Source organism: Doryrhamphus excisus, chromosome 8, assembly GCF_030265055.1.
Source record: "Doryrhamphus excisus isolate RoL2022-K1 chromosome 8, RoL_Dexc_1.0, whole genome shotgun sequence".
Taxonomy (NCBI): Eukaryota; Metazoa; Chordata; class Actinopteri; order Syngnathiformes; family Syngnathidae; genus Doryrhamphus; species Doryrhamphus excisus.
Window position 1 is genome coordinate 9,845,812 of NC_080473.1, and position 19,020 is coordinate 9,864,831.

Here is a 19,020-nt window from a genome sequence, read left to right on the forward strand (position 1 = left end):
ATGTTTGATGTTGCACGGTTCAATTTCCGAGAAATGACAAGGCAGTGCTCCGTGAATGGAACAAACAGGAACACTTGCCCCCCCTCCACAACCCCCATCCATTCGATTAAGTCAGGTTTAACTATTCTGACTAATGTTATGAATTATAAATTCAACACTACTATGTCGTATGACCAAATGATGGCTGCTGACAAGCTGTTCTGTAAACACAAGATAGGACTTTGTCCAATATGATTCAGCCTGAGTGGAAAACTGGGGAATATTCAATAACAACTGCACACACACAAAGCAAATGGAGGGATTTTTTTTATTTATCTAAATGATAAACATGGATTACCACAGAGCTTTTAAAATGATCAATTGATAAGCTTAAAACATCATTGGTTCAGTTAAACAATGATGAGAAATTATGAAAAAGTTAAAAAACGTGATTGTGAGCTTTGAGCAAATCATTAGAAAAGTATGAAAAAGACACTTTAACCATATGAAGTAACATACAAATCATGACTAAAGTGGAAAAACCTGGTCCACATTAAAGAGTGCATTTTTCGTACAAGATTTGACCTTTATTAAATATTTTTATTAAATGTATTTTTCATAGAAATATTGAAGTACAAAACTGTTGATCTTGGCATTGACTGATCTTGATGCTCCGAGTTCAATGTTGCTCAACTTGTCGACAATGTTCAGAAAATGCAAAAAAAAAAAAAACACAATAAATACAAGAACCTAAATGTGAGCATCAATTTTAGAGGCTGTGCTGAAAACTTTAATTATCAACAAAAATAGAATTAAACTAACACACACAAAAAAACGACAAATACTGCATAGTTGAATCAGTGCATTGCACACGGGTGCCTTAATGATAAAGGGAAATGAAAAATGGCGTTACTGGTTATTTTTGGTGTTGGTTCAGTTTCTCACAAAAGTGAGAACACCCCTCACACTTCAGCAACTATTTTATTATTTATTCTCAAGGGACACCGAGGTAAATTATAACATGTAAGATATATCATGGCAGTTTTAAGGAGCCCAAACACAAGATAAGTGTCTTTCCCAGGAAGGTAAAGGCGATGGACTCAACCAAATTGAGCACCCGTGGGGCATCCTCAAGCGGGAGGAAAGTGGAGGTGTGCAAGGTGTCTCACATCCACCATCTCCACCAGTGATGTCATTATGGAGGAGTGGTAAAAAAGGTCTCCAGTAACAACCTGTGCAGTTCTGGTGAATTCCATGCCCAAGAGGATTAAGGCAGCGCAAGATAATGGTGCTCACATTAAATATTGATACAATTTGGGCGATACTTGCGTTGTTATATTTTCAGAGAACAGTAAAGCTATATTGCTATACAAGCTGTACACAGACTACCCCAAAATATCATGAAAGGGTTGCTGAAACGTGAGTTGTGTACTTACTTTTGTGTAATGAGTCTATTCGGAAAGAGACTACAAAAAAAGCGGGTCCGTTTTTTTCTTTCCTGAGCTAGTTTTCTGGTTTGTTTGAACAGAATAACAGAGCATGTCCAAAAAAATAATAAATGTCAAAATACTTTAAAATAAAAAGTACAGGTACTGTAAGGTGGTGCTTGTTCAAGTTGGTGCCTCAAAAAGTTAGATCGGTCGCTCATAATCAAGCCAACAAGCGAATGGCGCCGTTGTCCGAGCCCAAAAGTAGAAGCCTCTTGGTGGGCAGCACCGCCAAGCTGGCCAGGGTACCCCGAAAGTTCTCAGAGCTCAGCTTGGTACTGCCGACAGGGCTTAGTGAGATGTCCGGCACAGAGTAGATGCCGATCTTGTTGGCCATGGTTCCAGTTACGATCTCGGAGCCGTAAAAGTCAAAGGCATGAATGGGGTCGGATTGTGACTTGTAGTGGCGAAGGGGTTTTTGCTCCAGATCTTTCCACACAGCGAGGGTGTAGTCTGTGGATGAACTGATGATCAAGTTTCCTTCTGCCGCCTGAAAGGTGAAACATATGATTGAAAGTCCCAGAAATATACAATAGGAAGGATGAACCTACAGTTATAGGACATATTATGCTGTGTCTTGGGTCGTGGGCTCCTGTAGAACCGCTCCACACAATAACCTGCACAGAAAGCTTTCTAGATCTCCCAGAATTTGCACCTATTCCAGAAGTATTTCCATTGATTTTCAAAATGATCTATTTTAATTGGTTATAGGACATATTATGCTAATTTTCTCATTCTTTGTCTTGTGTCGTGGACTCCTCTAGAACCTGCACAGAAAGCTTTTTAGATCTCACAGAATTTGCACCTATTCCAGATGTATTTCCATGGATTTTCAAAATGATCCATTTTAATTGGTTATAGGACATTTTATGCTCATTTTCTCATTCTTTGTCTTGGGTCTTGGGCTCCTGTAGAACCGCTTCACACAATAACCTGCACAGAAAGCTTTCTAGATCTCTCAGAATTTGCACCTATTCCAGAAGTATTTCAATGGATTTTCAAAATGATCTATTTTAAATTGGTTATAGGACACATTATGCTCATTTTCTCATTTTTTGTCTTGGATCGTGGGCTCCTGTAGAACAGCTTCACACAATAACCTGCACAGAAAGCTTTCTAGCTCTCCCAGAATTTGCACCTATTCGAGATGTATATCCATGGATTTTCAAAATGATCTATTTTAATTAGGCTGCACGGTGATTGAGTGGTTAGCGCGTAAGCCTCACAGCTAGGAGACCCGAGTTCAATTCCACTTTCAGTCATCTCTGTGTGGAGTTTGCATGTTCTCCACGCGCATGCGGGCTCAACCCGTAGCTGGCCAAGTGAGTTTGCTTTTTTTTTTTTGGTTTTTTTTTGGACAAAACAGCACAGTGGTTAGCATATTTGCCACACTGTCAGGTACCTGGGTTCAAATCTCCCCTGTGTGGAGGTACTCCGGTTTCCTCCCACATTCCAAAAACATGCTAGGTTAATTGGCGACTCCAAATTGTCCATAGGTATGAATGTGAGTGTGAATGGTTGTTTGTCTATATGTGCCCTGTGATTGGCTGGCCACCAGTACAGGGTGTGCACCGCCTTTCGTCTGAAGACCGCTGGGATAGGCTCTAGCATCCCCCGCGATCTTTGCGAGGATAAGCGGTAGAAAATGAATGAATTAATCTATTTTAATTTATTCCACCAGCGAAGCTTGTACCAAAGCACGCCCATATAAGGAAGTCACCGGCTGTGAAGTCACAGTGAGCCGGTGTCAGAAAAAACTAAACTTCTTTCAGCGCTCACTTCCAAATTTCCAAAACTTTGACATCATTAAACACAAGAATACTACATTCATAGGTCCCCTTTAAGATATATTCTATATGGTATGGTTGGTGCATCAACGCAAACATGGCAGTGGCATCATTGTTTGAGCTCCTGCAGGTGGAACCGGGCATCAGTCAAGGTGGAAGGAGTTAGACATTTTGCCAAATCCTTTCGTAAAAAAAATGCTGTCATTAAACCAGTGTTACTTGGCTCAGCTTCACATAGCAATGTCGTAGAAAGGAACGCCTATAAACGTCGAAATAAAACGGCAGCAGCATCATGAGTGGTGTAGCCTGACTTTGTGGTAGTGGTCTGAGGCGTTGTGAGTGTTACGCTGACGTGACACATCTCGTTGGCTTGTAGGTACCTGATGTGTTATGGTGTGTTTAAGTGCCAAAAACTTGTATTTTGACAGAGGCGTGCTGACTTTTTATATTCACCATCAAGTTCCTACCAATAAAACCATGAATGAACCCTTTCCTAACCGCTTTTTTATACACTTGTTTGAAATTGAATGGGGAAATACCTCACAGTACATATTTTTAGGCCAATTAAGCGAGCTGCATGGGGGATACTATTACTTAACTCGAAGCAGCCACTCCTAGTCTTGAGTACGAGTAGCACGAGGGTGCCAATGGGAGCCGTTGCGCTCTTTCTAATGAGTAACCCGTGTCTATATTTGCAGAAACTTGGGCCTTTAAAACGGCAGGCACAATCCTTGACCTGGTTTGGGGTTAAATAAAGTTTGCTCATCCTTTTGGTCTGTTGACAACAGATTGGTTGGGTACAACTTTCTACACCCTCCCTAGCATCGCAACACAACCTTTTTCATGTGTCAAAAATAAAAGCAGGTATGGTCACATGACCCTCATGAAGCCATACATTTCAGTAACACACACACAGTGAGCAAGGCGGGCACACACATACAGATACACACCAAATCACCTATTACGCTGCTTAAGGAGTCTCAGACATCATCTTGCTACACGAGCACACAATTCACAGTGCAAAAATAAAAAGTAATTGTATGGCCTCGGTACCGTGTGCGTCTTTGCATTGTACACATTGACTCACAAATGCCTTCAGCTGTATAACGTTGCCTACAGGAAGATTTTTCTTTGGGATTTCCTATATGCGGCTGCACGATGCATGAGTGGTTAGCGCACAGGCCTCACAACTAGGAGACCCGTAGTAGGAATATACAGTAGAAAGGATGAACCTACAGTTATAGAACATTCATTCATTCATTCATTTTCTACCACTTTTTCCTCACGAGGGTCCCGGGGGGGTGCTGGAGCCTATCCCAGCTGTCTTCGGGCGAGAGGCAGGGTACACCCCGGACTGGTCGCCAGCCTATCACAGGGAACATATAGACAAAGAACCATTCACACTCACATTCATACCTATGGACAATTTGGAGTCGCCAATTAACCTAGCATGTTTTTAGAATGTGGGAGGAAACCGGAGTACCCGCAGAAAACCCACGCATGCACGGGGAGAACATGCAAACTCCACACAGAGATGGCCGAGGGTGGAATTGAACCCTGGTCTCCTAGCTGTGAGGTCTGCGTGCTAACCACTAGACCGCCGTGCCGCCGTTATAGAACATATTATGCTAATTTTCTCATTCTGTGTCTTGGGTCGTGGGCTCCTGTTAGAACGGCTTCACACAATAACCTGCACAGAAAGCTTTCCAGATCTCCCAGAATTTGCACCCATTCCAGATGTATTTCCATGGATTTTCAAAATGATCTATTTTAATTAGGCTGCACGGTGATTGAGTGGTTAGCGTGCAGGCCTCACAGCGAGGTGACCCAAGTAGGTCATGTGGGGTGTCATAACAGCCAATGAAGAAGCACCAGCTCCTCACTTTTCAGACTCCATACTGTGTAGAACTTGTACAACAACAGAGTGCACAATAATGGTGGTTCCCAAAGTGCGGTACGTCAATTGCCATAAGGGGTGGGGGGATACGGGAATAAAAAAGAAAAACAATTGGTGCCTAAAACTCAAAATTACGAGTGCACCAGAACGCCTCAAAGTGTGAGGAGACCGCAAATTCTAAATGATTAGTTTGTGCATTAGGAGTGTTTCAATGGGCTGCACGGTGTTAAAGTTATTAGCATGCCCACCACACCGGGAGCCACCGGGTCAATCCCCTCCCGGGCATCTCTGTGTGGAGTTTGCATGTTCTCCCCGTGCATGTGTGGGTTCCGGTTTTCCTCCCACATTCCAAAAACATGCTAGGTTAATTAGCGACTCCAAATTGTCCATAGGTATGAATGTGAGTGTGAATGGTTGTTTGTCTATATGTGCTCTGTGATTGGCCACCTCTTGCCCGAAGACAGCTGGGATAGGCTCCAGCACCCCTGCAACCCTCATGAGGATAAGCAGTAGAAAATGAATGAATTAATGAATTTCTTATATGCAGCAGATTGGTTGTCTATTCCCTTAAACATCAGTCAAACTTGCTTTGAGGTAATACATTAATTATATACTATACATATATATAAAATGGGGTGTCCGGATCCAATATTGTAATATGATGAATGTCACAGGCCCACGTGCACACACACACATATATCCACAATACCTTCATTTGTAGGATATCTCCTTCATGAGCAGGCCAGCCCCTCAGAACCAGGCCTGTGCGTGCATCTAGGAGAACAATGAAGCCAGACGAGAAACCCGCCGCAACTGTACGTCCTGTCGGGCTAACAGCCAAATATCGGATGAGCCCGGCGCTTATGTTGTTGTACACCAGACGAAATTCATGCTGGTGGGGAGAGAAATGGAAAATTTGTCACTGTCGAGTGTGTAGTCACCGTTTTGTGTAATACAGTGGAGTAAATAGCTAAAAATATAATAGCAAAAATATGAGAATGCAGGTTTCCAGGTGATGCATTTCCGAAGATAATGTAGTACCTGCAGTCCTGGTTTACGAGGATCAATGAAGCGGAGAACGGAATCTGCACTTCCAAACACGACGCTGCAGTGTGGCGCTGGCATTGTGGTGACAGCTGTAATTGGATTCTTCCCATCCACTGCTTCATATGAGCGGATCTGTCTCCCTGGAACGCCAGAAAGCAGCTATTATGGTTTCGTACATTAACGAGGCTATGCATGTTCTTTTTACACAAGATATGAGATACATAAAAGAAATTCTGCCTTTGCAAAGAGAATAATGCACACTTTTAATGCATCAATTTAAGCAACATGTTTATTATTGTGGTTGCCAATTAACCTAGCATGTTTTTTGGAATGTGGGAGGAAACCGAAGTAGCTGGAGAAAACATGGAGAACATGCAAACTCCACACAGCATGTTTATTATTATGGGTGCTGTTTAACCAAGTCAAACCAAAACTACAATAAACCTATCGTTAAACTACGTACTCTCTGACAATGAGCATTTAGCATAATACGCTATTGGATTACCTCAAGGTATGAAACCCCTTACCAGTAAACTGGTCCCACAGGTGCACAGTTCCATCACAGCTGATCACCTCTTGCGAAGCTTCCAGCTGACCAACATAGAAGACTGACTTGCGGTGGTCGTTATATGTTAGCCTCGGCTCCACTTCCTGTGTCCCGTCGCCACGGTTGTAAAGAGGCCAAAGCTTGACGGTTTTATCTTTACCCCCGGAGAGAAAGTAATCCTCGCCCGCCAGCGGTGCCAAACACTTTGTAGCGCCGGAGTGACCCAGAAAGCTCTGAAGACGAATCTGGTGGAAGTGGAAATGAGGATCCTGCTGATTGAGACCGATTTCGTACTGCCAGTAGGCCAGCCAGTTGCCCTGCAAGGAACGACCACTACGAGCCAGTTCCTGCTTAAGAGCGCTGTCCTCCGGAGGGGGTCCAGTTACCCAGGATGAAGAGAAGGGTGCTGTAGTGATGGATGAAGTGGTGATGGCAGAGGCAGTGGTGTTAATGGGCGTGATATGGTTGGAGCATCCCCAGGAGCTAGCCAACCCCATGTTAGGACTACTACTATAATAAGATTCCCTTGACACTTGAATACGGTTTCCTACCAGGTGGCTTCCAAAGGTTCCTGACTCTGGGAGTGGGTCTCCCAGTGGGGTTGAGCTAATTGAAGGTGAGGGGAAGGGGCTGCACCCCGAGGGCCTGCTAAAACTAGAGGAGGATGGAGGCAAGTCCATTCTTGAAACGGCATTTGCTTCTCGCAAGTCATGACTGACGCTCTGATGGTATGAAGACGCCAACTGCCAGACCAGTTCATGGTTGGGTACCAGTTTCCGGATTGCCACATCACCTACAGAAACACAAACACACACCAATGACACTTTTGAATGAGTTTCCATTGTAAAGGATCCCAAAGTATTCAGCTCAAACCATGGAGCAAGACAAAATGCCACCCGTTGATTCATCGACAAATTTCTACAATGAATTAACTGAATAAAAATACAACAAAAAGCACAATAAAAAATTAAACATTGTGCATGACAACAAGAGGGAAAATTACTCCATATGTGGCTTTTCTTGGTTTTGGTTTACTTCCTGTCACACATGGAAAGATGAGGCTGACATGAGACTCTTTGTTGCCAACGCCTAAGAAAAGTGGCTACGCTAGATGATGCCATTGGCTAATTTGCATATTATTTGTATAGGATGTAACAAATGCTGTAAGAATAAACATAACCTCTCGAAGAAGAGGAAAGAAGTGAGTAAAAAACTCAATTATGTTAAGAACTACAAATAATCTTGATTCTTGGTTTGGTAATTTAAAGGGATAGTTTGTATTTCAGGCTGCACGGTGCACAAGTGGTTAGCGCGCAGACCTCAAAGCTAGGAGACCACAGTTCAATTCCACCCTCGGTCATGTCTGTGTGGAGTTTGCTTGTTCTCCCCGTGCATGCGTGGGTTTTCTCCGGGCACTCCGGTTTTCTCCCACATTCCAAAAACATGCTAGGTTAATTGGCCACAGGTATGCTATGGACTTATCCTGCTTATTTATGCTTATCCTCACGAGGGTGGCAGGGGTGCTGGAGCCTATCCCAGCTGGGCGAGAGGCGGGGTACACCCTGGACTGGTGGCCAGCCAATCACAGGGCACATATAGACAAACAACCATTCACACTCACATTCATACCTATAGACAATTTGGAGTTGCCAATTAACCTAGCATGTTTTTGGAATGTGGGAGGAAACTGGAGTACCCGGAGAAAACCCACGCATGCACTCCACACAGAGATGGCCGACGGTGGAATTGAACTCGGGTCGCGCTAACCACTCGTCCAGACATCTGGAATGGGTGCAAATTCTGGGAGATCTAGAAAGCTTTCTGTGCAGGTTATTGTGTGAAGCCGTTCTACTGGAGCCCACGACCCAAGACAAAGAATGAGAAAATGAGCATAATATGTCTTATAACTGTAGGTTCATCCTTACTACTGTATATTTCTGGGACTTTCAGTCATCTGCCATGCAACCTTGACAAGCTAATAAATTTATGACTAAAATTATGACTGAAATTTGATTTCACTGATCCATCTTTCCTCTACACCCAGCCTGGACCGGACTGACTGATGTAAACTAAACTGGTGTCATATCCTTTTAGCTTTAGCTATGCTGGTGTGGACAAGGCTCAACTGTTTGATATATTTGACTAAAGATTCGGTGTTGCTTACCAATGAGGCAGTAAAACGGGATGTAGGAGGCATGCGCCATCTCTGTGCTGAATACACTCTGCAGCTCCTCCAAGACGACCAATTCATACGTCTCATTGGAGTCTTCAGGCGTCCTAACGTCCACCACCGTCACCTCCCCTACAACTCTGCGGGGTGCACTTTCAATCTACAGTGAAGAAGAATCAGTCAGAACTTATTATTTAAGGAAATTATTATTATAAGGGCAAACATTTCTAATCTGGATCAACTATTTCGCACCATAACCTCAAAAGTGCATTGTCTCCCTCTTTCTTCTTCCTCGTCAGTCAGGCTGTTCTATTCCAAGTTGTTTCTATTTTTATCCATGTTTTCATCTGCCTTCATTGCCTCTTTTGTTTCTCATAAAGCTTGACGTGACGGGCTTATCTGCTGTTCTAGAAATAAACTTAACACGATGCTTGTCAGTCTGTGTGAGTTACATGCTCCGGTACCTGAGGCTGCAGACAATGTAGCAGGGAGAAAACAGCAAAGAACCGGCGTAGCGTGTCTGCCATATGCTGCTGCACCATCTCCCTCCCGATGCGAAGGCAGATGAGAGCCATCAGGCGAAGTGTCTTAAGACACACCACGGTGCGAGTCTGCCCCCCGCTGGGGAACCTGGGTGTAGCAAAACATGAGATTGAACATACAATCTATTCAGCTGTAGTAGTGCTGAAGTACAGTGGAACCTCTAAAGTCCAATGCCACATGTAGTCTCGTATTAGCAGTACCAACGCCTTAGCATAAGGATATTTTATTAGAGCGAGTAGCCAAGAATTAACTTTATGCCTGTGTTATGCTTTTTCTTTGGATTTTTGGCATCAACTTTTACAAAACCATGACCAGGGGCAATAAGGGGTCATAAGAGAAGAAGAAAAGATTACACAAAGGATATTAAAGTGAGATGCCTTGCATTAAAAGGTATTGGAATCAAAAACCAGCATACTAGAACGGATTGTGTTAGATATTAGAGATTCCACTGTGATGTTCATGACACCAATACAGCATGCTGTTACACAGTAATGTGCTTCTTACCCCATGCGGGGGTTGGTAAGCAGGTCAAGAAGTGGCAGAAGTACATCCTGGTTAATTTTCATGAGCATATCCATGAGCGTGGTGTCAGAAAGAAAGACAATGATCTTCTGTGTGAGTGCAACAGCACCCAGCAGGCTGGCCTCCTTACGCGTGTTGAGACGCTGCGAAGAAGGTGGAGACACCTGCAGACATATTGGAAGCCCATATGACCATTACAATTTTTTTACACAGTTACAGGAAGTGAACAAATGTAACAGTTACTGATTGTAAAAGTAGCAGATGGAGGGGTAGGATTTAATAAGCTTTGCTTATTCGGTATGATGTGCTTTATATATCACTATATTGACAGTTACTATGGTACCCATTATGTCATTATATGGTCATATCCTCTCGTACTTCGGTACAAGGTACATTATTAAAAAAAAAACAACCTTAAACTGTATTATGGAAAGCAGGAAGTGAACAAATGTAACAGTTACTGATTGTAAAAGTAAACTGTATTATGGGAAGCAGGAAGTGAACAAATGTAACAGTTACTGATTGTCAAAGTACCAGATGGAGGGGTAGGATTTAATAAGCTTTGCTTCTTCCTACTCCTTTTGGACATGTGGAACTGTGAACTGATTATGTGATGCATTCAATTGTAATCTGATGCATGTTCAAATGAAATAAAACCATTACCATTAACACATGGGGTTTCATGTGCTTGTCAGTGAGTATTCTTACTAAAGATCGACCGATAAATCGGCCGGCCGATATATTGGGCCGATATTTGCGTTCTTTACTTGAATCGGTATATATTATATGGTCTCAAGTTTAATATTTGTTATCATTGTCATTTTTTCATGTAAATTGAGGGAGCAAAAGCAGTATCGGCCACAAATATCGGCCCAAGCAAAATTGGCCATCGGCTAAGGCTGATGGAAAAAAAATCGGTATCGGCCCCCAAAAAAAACATATCGGTCGATCCCTAATTCTTACCAGGTATCCTATATAGGGCAGGTACTGATACGTGAGTACAGGTTCTCCGTACAGCTGAGCGATGTAAATGAGACAGTCCAACACGGGTTCGGCTGTCTCATCGCCAACCACGGGTCTCTTTTCATACACGCTGCCCATTCCCACGCTCTCTGGATTGGTCTCTTCAAGTCTGGGAGTTACAAACTGGTGACTCTCAGGGTCTTGGGGTAGAGGGTGACAAGAGTGAGAGATGTGTGCTTCAGTACTGGGACATATTTAAGATATTGCAATATCTACGTACCAATGTAGCAATTTGTGAGTAATCGAAGCAAGTTTCTGGCCACACATCGAGACGTCACTGTTGGTCCAAGTTTGGCTGAGAGCCAACGGACTGTTTTGCAGACTGTTTCTGTGAATGGAATGTTTTTTTGTTGTAAAAGTCTTAACCCTCCTCTTGAATCACATAACATTTATGGCATCAAGGCTTTTTGACTTTGTCAGGAAACTCTATTTCAACAAAATAAAACCAAAAAAATAATTTTTTACCACATTTTAAAATGGTCTGGTTGAAATTATGACCACTGTATTGTGAGGGTTGGTTTCAACTCGGTTATAATAATATGACTATAAAGCAATATTTTGAGCCACAACTGAAATCATAAGTGTACAATTAGCCAACACAATGACAACCAGCTCCTTTTCTCATCATGTAAGCTTCAGGGGATTCTCATTTTGACCCGTTTTCCAGTATACATGTGAAGTGAATTCACTCATTTGACTGACTGATTTCACATTTACCATTTAGATCATGGAAAGAATGGCAAGAAGTATAGTGAACCAAAATCTGGACCTGTTCTGCTTTTTGATTTCAGTTTATACTAAAGTTCTGTTGCTGAAAACAATAACTTTTTCTACCTTTTTTTGACATTAATATATATGGGTCAAAATTGACCCGAACACCATAGATGTTTCTTTGGTGATTAATACTAAAATGCGAAAATAAATAAAACTAATTGACTTAAGAGATATGTTCTATAGCCCTCAGTAATAGCCAGGTAACAAAAGAACCTTCAATTTATTAATATGATTCTTTTGAGGTTCATTTTACCATGTGTATATTTTGGATATCTTGTATATATCTTGTTAAATTGTCTTTTTTACTCTACTTTTATATACTTTTTAAAAACTTAATCTCGTTGTACATCTTGTATAATGACAATAAAGGCCATTCCATTCCATTCCATTCTTGGAAATTGAAATGGAGGGGTATAGTGACAAAAAAAGGCCTACATGCCCACACCAAAAGTATTAAAACCAACATTTTCATGGATGAGGAAGCCTAAGAAGGTAACCAAGACATGAGAAGCAAATTTGATGGTGACTTATTGTTTTTAGTGTATTTTATAGCTGATTTAATACATGGGTCAAAACCGACCCTTTAACATAAGAGATGATATCAGAAAGCTAACACAAGAGGAAGGTTAATAGAAATAAATAATAGAAATAACAAAAGAAGCCCAAACGCTCACCTAAGATAATTTTTTGCTCCTTCTCCTGCCAATCCTCCGACGGCCCATGGTCTGCCTCTTCCTCCTGGTCCTCCATAATACCTTTCTCTGTCTCCTCCAGCCCCATTCTGTTCACAAACTCGTTCTCCAGAGTGGTAACAGTGGCGCCTGAATCTTCAGTGCGACCAGAGAAAGGCAGCTCCAACTTGGGGGTGGAAGGGTCGTCTGCACTCAGTTTATAATCATTAGCTTCAGTCATCTCCTCATCATCCACCTCTCCTCCGTCTTCTCCCTCGCTGGTTTGTTTCAGATCCTGGGTGCTGTCTGCCGATTTGAGACTGGCTCGATCTCTCATGGAGTCCCCATCGCCTAACGAGAGTTCGCTTGTGCTGCTTTTGTCGCTAAGCTTTCCCACGCTCAGAGACTCTTGGTCTTGGTCCTTTGCCGCAGAGTTCTGTCCCGGCTGTTTTCCACCGTCACCTGATGTGCCGTTGTTAATGTAGAACTCGTTCTGAAAGTCCTCCGACTCTGACAGAAACACCTGATCGTTTAGACTGATGCCTGAGGAGTAGTCAACCAACCCGGTGTCTCCCACCGCTCCGACGCTACTACCCCCATTGCCGCCAACCATGTTCCCGCTGACTGACCCAGATGAAGACCGCACATCACCAGCCTGAAATCCCTCTTCTTCCTCTTCTCCTAGGTTACAAGTTCCACTACGCATTTCTTTACAAACTTCCCCAGCGGAACCAGAGGAACAGCTTTCGGAGCCGGTCAGGACCTGCAGCACATGGGGGAGCAAGTTGGAGAGAAAGGCCTGCAAGCCGAGCCTCATGATGAGCTGCAGAACAAAACAGTCTGTGTAAAGATAGAAACGTCCCCGCAGGCAGCGAGGGTTCTCGTAGACGTTGACCAGCGGTTTCAAAAGAAACTTGTTTGCGTTTCTGGGTCCGAGGACTCTTGAGATTGGCTCAAACAAGTACCAAGCGGCATAGACGGCGGTGGACTCCTCGAGCATAATGGCCAGGATGAAAGGTAAGAGAATCTCCAGGCCCTCAGGTGTGATGTTGGCTCCTAGAAGCGCTTCTAACTGCTGCCACAAGTGCAAGACTACGTCTCTTCCTTGAAGGCTACACACGGTCTCCATCTTGTCATGGAATGAAACAATAAAGCGATGAAGTGCAGCAAAATATGAAGGAAAAGGAAACGGGGTGATGAAAGTGTTCAGTAAGTGGGTCGGATTTGGAGGAGGAAGGCCATCACAGATGGGATCATAATTGAAAAGAAGCGGACGTGGACAATGACTCACTTTTCCAAGCTCGATTTCGGAATGCTTGTCTATTAGTAGCAGTTTCTGGAGAGCGTGATGTAAAGGAAGCGGGACATCACGGAGACCAAAGGAGCACATCTTTATAACGGCACCGAAACGTTGTCTGAGAGGGGCACCTGGTTTTACCCCTCGTACTTTTGAAGAGTAAAATATCTCAGCGATGAGCACGCCAAGAGCTTGCATATCTCTTTGGAAAAGCTGCGTGAGAGACGGTGCCGTTTCGATCGACCCGGCTTCACTTGCTTCAGGTGATGACTGCGACACTTGGGCGTGCAAACTCCTCACCAGGAAGTTGTTTAACTTTTCCAGCTCTTCCAAAGGTTGCAGCGGGTTGAAACCCTCGGGGAGAATAATTTTGATATCTTCAGCATTAGTGGTGGCACTTCCGTCGCCGTGCTTTTTATTCACCTGTCCACCTCTTTGGAGCATGACACTACGTAAACCAGGGACCAAACTGCTTGTGACATCACCAGTGAAGGACGTAGGCGACTGGGATATAAGTGCAGTGTCTCCCATTTTCCCTCCTGATGTAATACTTGACAACGGACCAGAAGATGCAGCAGTGGACGATCCAGTGGACATTAATGAATCCAGAGCTTCTGTACCTTGTTCAAGTTCTTCATCTCTGTCCACCATGGTCCAGCCACTGGATTCACAACCCGTGGACTCCGGCACCACAACAGAGTCAGACGCTGTGTTGATTTGTGGGATGTGTAGAGAAGGCACGTTAAGAGCGGCGAGGCCAAGAAAAGGCGGTTCGGCTGAGGCGTACTGAGAAGCAGATAAGCGAGGCGGGTGGGGCTGGTCAAATAACTGGACTACACCGTAAGTGGTCAGATTGGTGTGGTTGTCCACTAGGTGCAAGCACACATTCTTGGCTTTGACTGCTTCTTTACCGGAAAGCTTGTAGCCAAAAGTGAGGTCTATCCAATGATGCAGGTTTTGGGACACCTCTCTGCTTTCTAGGAGGCGTCGATGGACTTCGATAAAAACCTCACAGGACTTGCACCAGGAAGGCACATCTAGGTCTGGCATGTCGGGATGTATGGAGCGGAAAATAGAAGGGTCCGTGTAGAACTCGGGGATGCACTCATCGGGGGTCCAACTCTGCATGCGCTCCATATTGGAAGGGTACTCATTAGGCTCCCATTGGGACCTTACATGGCTGCACAGCACCGATTTGGGTGTCTGTCGGGCTTTGTAGACATAGTACGTAATATCGGAGAGCACATCTGATATGTGATGAGGTACGTGAAGGTGGTCCGACTGGCCGGCCCCACTCGCACTGACGGATCCACTGAGGTCCCCTCCTACGCCGACTCCTGCTATACCATTGCCCACTGCGGCCGCTAAAGCCTCTTTGGTCATCTCATAAGTGAAGTCAAGTTGCTTATCCCCCTTGTTGAGCCTGAACTTGGACCTTCTGAGATCTCGGAATTTTCCAAATGGCACGGTAAAATCCACCACCCATGGTAGGACCGGGTGGTAATTTGGGTCTCCCTCTCGCCGCCCCGCTAACCTGTTGAGTTCCATCAGGTAGCTATAGTTACTGACCCGCCCATGAACCCAATCAAGAACTAACGTCTTGAGCTCATCAAAGCAGTCCTTGCAAAGCATTTGGTTCTGGCTTGAACAGGCGTTGCCGCTTGTCACGGCACTTTTTGGCAACTGCCTCCCAGTGATGTCATTGCTGGGAGGCACATCAGGTCCCAGTTCCTCAAAATGGGCGAGGTTGAGTTTAAGACGGCTGCAGAGCTTCTCGTCAACTGCAACATCCAGCAAAGAGAGATCCCCGCAGGGCAATCCGGCAGTGTGACACGCCTGCATCGCTGTTAGCAACTGATAGAGAATGAACAACACTTTAGCATGACTGTTGGCTAGCTTGGCTGGGCTGAAGGAGACAATGTCATAAAGTGAATACTGAGTGTAAGGTAGAATCACGTAAAGCATCTCTGATGTCTCCAGCAGACACTCTGCAGATAGCACATTGGGACACACGGAGTGAGGCTTTGAAGAAGTGGACGGCAAGAAGTTTTCTCTCTCCTTCTCTCTGGCTGGAGAGAGGGACGGTGACATTTTGTCACATGCAATGAAGGTGGAGTTGAAGAGCTTCTGCAGGGCATGCCGCACTGCGTCCACAGCTGCAATGTGCATCTGCTCAGTGGTTCTGGCGTAGGGTTGGACATGTTTGGAATAGGCTTCACGCCACAGATTCCTAGAGGATAAAAAAAAAAATATGTCACAGTACAATTACAACACAAAAATGGTTAGCTTTATCACTCAAATGCACTTGCTAGCCACAATATCAGATCCAATTCAATAAATTGGACTGCACTACATACAACACTACACTCCCATTAAAAAAAATGAAGCATTATTGTAATGTTTTTTTGCTAAACGATGTTAAAGGTCTCAAAAAATGTTGTCTATAATATCTATTATCATCATTAATAAAATTAAAATCAAACATAAAATGAAAAAGAAACGTAACTATATTAGGAAGGCAGGAAGTGAACAAATCTAACAGTTACTGATTGTAAAAGTACCAGAAAGAGGGGTAGGACTTAATTCAAGAAAAACCCTACGCATGGTCATGACCACCATGAATTAGACTGCACTACATACAACACTACCCTCCCATTAAAAAAATGAAGCATTATTGTAAGGTTTTTTTGCTAAACGATGTTAAAGGTCTCAAAAAATGTTGTCAATAATATCTATCATCATCAATAATAAAATTTTAATGAAAAATAAAAAATAAAAAAATGAAACTATAAGAAACAAAAAATAAAAAAAAACACACAAAAAAAAAACACACACAAAAAATAAAAAAGTAAACTGTATTATGGAAAGCAGGAAGTGAACAAATGTAACAGTTACTGATTGTAAAAGTACCAGATGGAGGGGTAGGATTTAATAAGCTTTGCTTCTTCCTACTCCTTTTGGACACGTGGAACTGTGAACTGATTATGTGATGCATTCAATTGTAATCTGATGCATGTTCAAATGAAATTAAACCATTACCAATAATTTGTATGACAATTATCGTGACAGGCCGACTGCTCATCCATGAAAGAAATAGGCCAATACCATTACTGATCAGTAGGTCTGTCAGAATACTCAATAAATCAATTCATCACATGATAAAACAAAAAAAAACAAAGTTCATAATTTTGCCGGCCTCAATAAATTGACATGTTAAATAAATTGACATTTTCTGATATGTTGCAGATCAAAACACTTTTCTTGTTTGGTTCATATTGATTTGCTCCATATTTGGCCTGGGTTCCCAAAGTCCCCATAGGTCCGCCGATTGCCATGGGGGTATGTTAATAAAAATTTGAAAAAAGCACCCAACATTCTCAATTACGAGTGCACCTAAACACCTCACGCTGCAAGGAGATATAGCATGAAATTGCCCATTGCTCTGTGTGCATTATATGAACAAATAACCCAGCTTGATAATGCTTTTTTCGCATAAATAGTTTTTATTTATACTAGTTTCAATACCTGCACGGCACAGCAGTGAAAACCTGTCGCTGTGAGTGCGGCTTTATCATTGGTCGTATGTATTTTTGCATTTCATATACTGCTTTATTGATTATTGTTGATTTCCCCTTCAATTTGCAGTTAAATTAATATGCAGACTCAAATCAGTATGTTCAATAATTCAAGTTAATTAAAATAAAAAGGTTTATGTTTTGTAAGTGTGCGGGGGGGGGGGGGGGGGGGGTACATGGCTTCTGGTCAAATGTCTGAGGGGGTAAATGTCTGTAAAAAGGTTGACCTAACCGATTATTCGATGGAAACAACAAGGTTAGGTTATTCAACTTATACTTTGTCAACTGTCAAAACAGTGACAAACCACAGACTCTGATGCAATTGCCCAAATTATACTTCCCTATCATTTTGAAACTGCCACAGGAACCTTCTCAAGACTGTAGAAACTATGTTAACATAAACTGTGACAATTTGAGATCATTAGGAGTGTTCAATACCTGACATTATGCTGTGATACGAGCTGCATGGTGCCCACGTAGGAGTCCTTTGTTGATGTGTCACTCGGTTGAAGACACGGGTCTCTGACCAGTCTGTAGCTCAGCTTGCTTTTTCTCAGACCCTGTATGCACACTCGTGTCCAGCCTGGGGGCAATTTAGCCTGGGAACACTGAAGATATGTCCAAATTTCCGACTCGCTGATGCTGTCCAAATGGGCAAAGCGCATGAGTTTTCTCTCCCTCAAAGCCGTCAACCAGCGCGTGGGCACCAAAGCAACAAGCTCTTGGGGACGAGGCCCGGAGCTCAGCTGCCTTCGGTCGATGACCAAGTCTTTTTCCACTTCACGCACGAGCCAATCCATTGTGAGCCTCTGCAGGAATCCAACTCGCTCAGAGATGTAACGTGTCTGGCTGCATTCACCTTATCGCCAACCGGAATTGGCTTTCACACAAAGGGAGGGGGGTATCCTTAACCACAAGAGAAGATTTAAATGCTTCTCGCTCATATCCTGAGAGGACAGAAGAAAAAACACATGACAGGATGTCGTGCAGTACAAGAGGCATGTCAGCACATGATTGCATACTGAAAGCTAACGGCATTAGTTGAATGAATAGCACTGGCTAAAGTTAGTTTCATAACTTATTCAGCTGGAAGCTAAATCTTACACATATACCAATGAAATAACTGACTTTATTTCATCATTGGAGTATGGCAACATCTCTTATAGATGTTTGTTAGTGCTAGATATAATAGCAAAATGAAATAAAGTAAAAGAGCGAGAGGGTGTCTCTTTGGGACGTGCAGTACATGAAGCTACATTTTTTTTTTAGGAAACACGAACGTCACTTTTACGTCATTTAGCTAAAATCAACATACAGGCGACTCCATCCCCCAAAATTGGCAATCAAGTCCCATATATTAAATGCACTCGTTTAATAATCACAAACAAACAACAAACCAAAATTAATGCTTCACTCACCTTGGCTAACTTGCAGCACTTGACAGCTAGCCGAAGGAGCTAGCTATGCTAACAGCAGAAGAGTCGCACGGTCTTTCATTGTAAGTTTCAAGGATATTTTAACTTCGGTAAAATAAGGACACAATTGCAACATGTGTCCAATCCATCTGCGATGCGTGTCAGCGGGCAGACGGCAGCCAGTTCGAAGGTTGTGGTGTTTGACTCTGCACGAATTCAGCAGCCATGTTTGAGAAGCGGCAACTCACGTGACACAACACCAAGACCCATCTTGTCATGATACTCA

General features: G+C 43.2%; 1 protein-coding gene across 1 annotated transcript; it reads right to left on the minus strand.

Moving 5' to 3' along the window:
- Positions 1 to 301: 301 nt before the first annotated feature.
- On the minus strand, positions 302 to 19,010 carry wdr81 (WD repeat domain 81). The gene is made up of 12 exons (XM_058080419.1): positions 18,738 to 19,010; positions 17,758 to 18,266; positions 12,451 to 15,974; positions 11,223 to 11,330; positions 10,943 to 11,142; positions 9,962 to 10,143; positions 9,379 to 9,544; positions 8,909 to 9,074; positions 6,725 to 7,537; positions 6,192 to 6,337; positions 5,860 to 6,042; positions 302 to 1,956 (listed from the first exon to the last, which is right to left on the minus strand). Exons 2-12 carry the CDS (start codon positions 18,117 to 18,119, stop codon positions 1,630 to 1,632), a joined length of 6,177 nt encoding a protein of 2,058 aa, XP_057936402.1. The 5' UTR covers positions 18,120 to 18,266; positions 18,738 to 19,010; the 3' UTR covers positions 302 to 1,629.
- Positions 19,011 to 19,020: the final 10 nt, after the last annotated feature.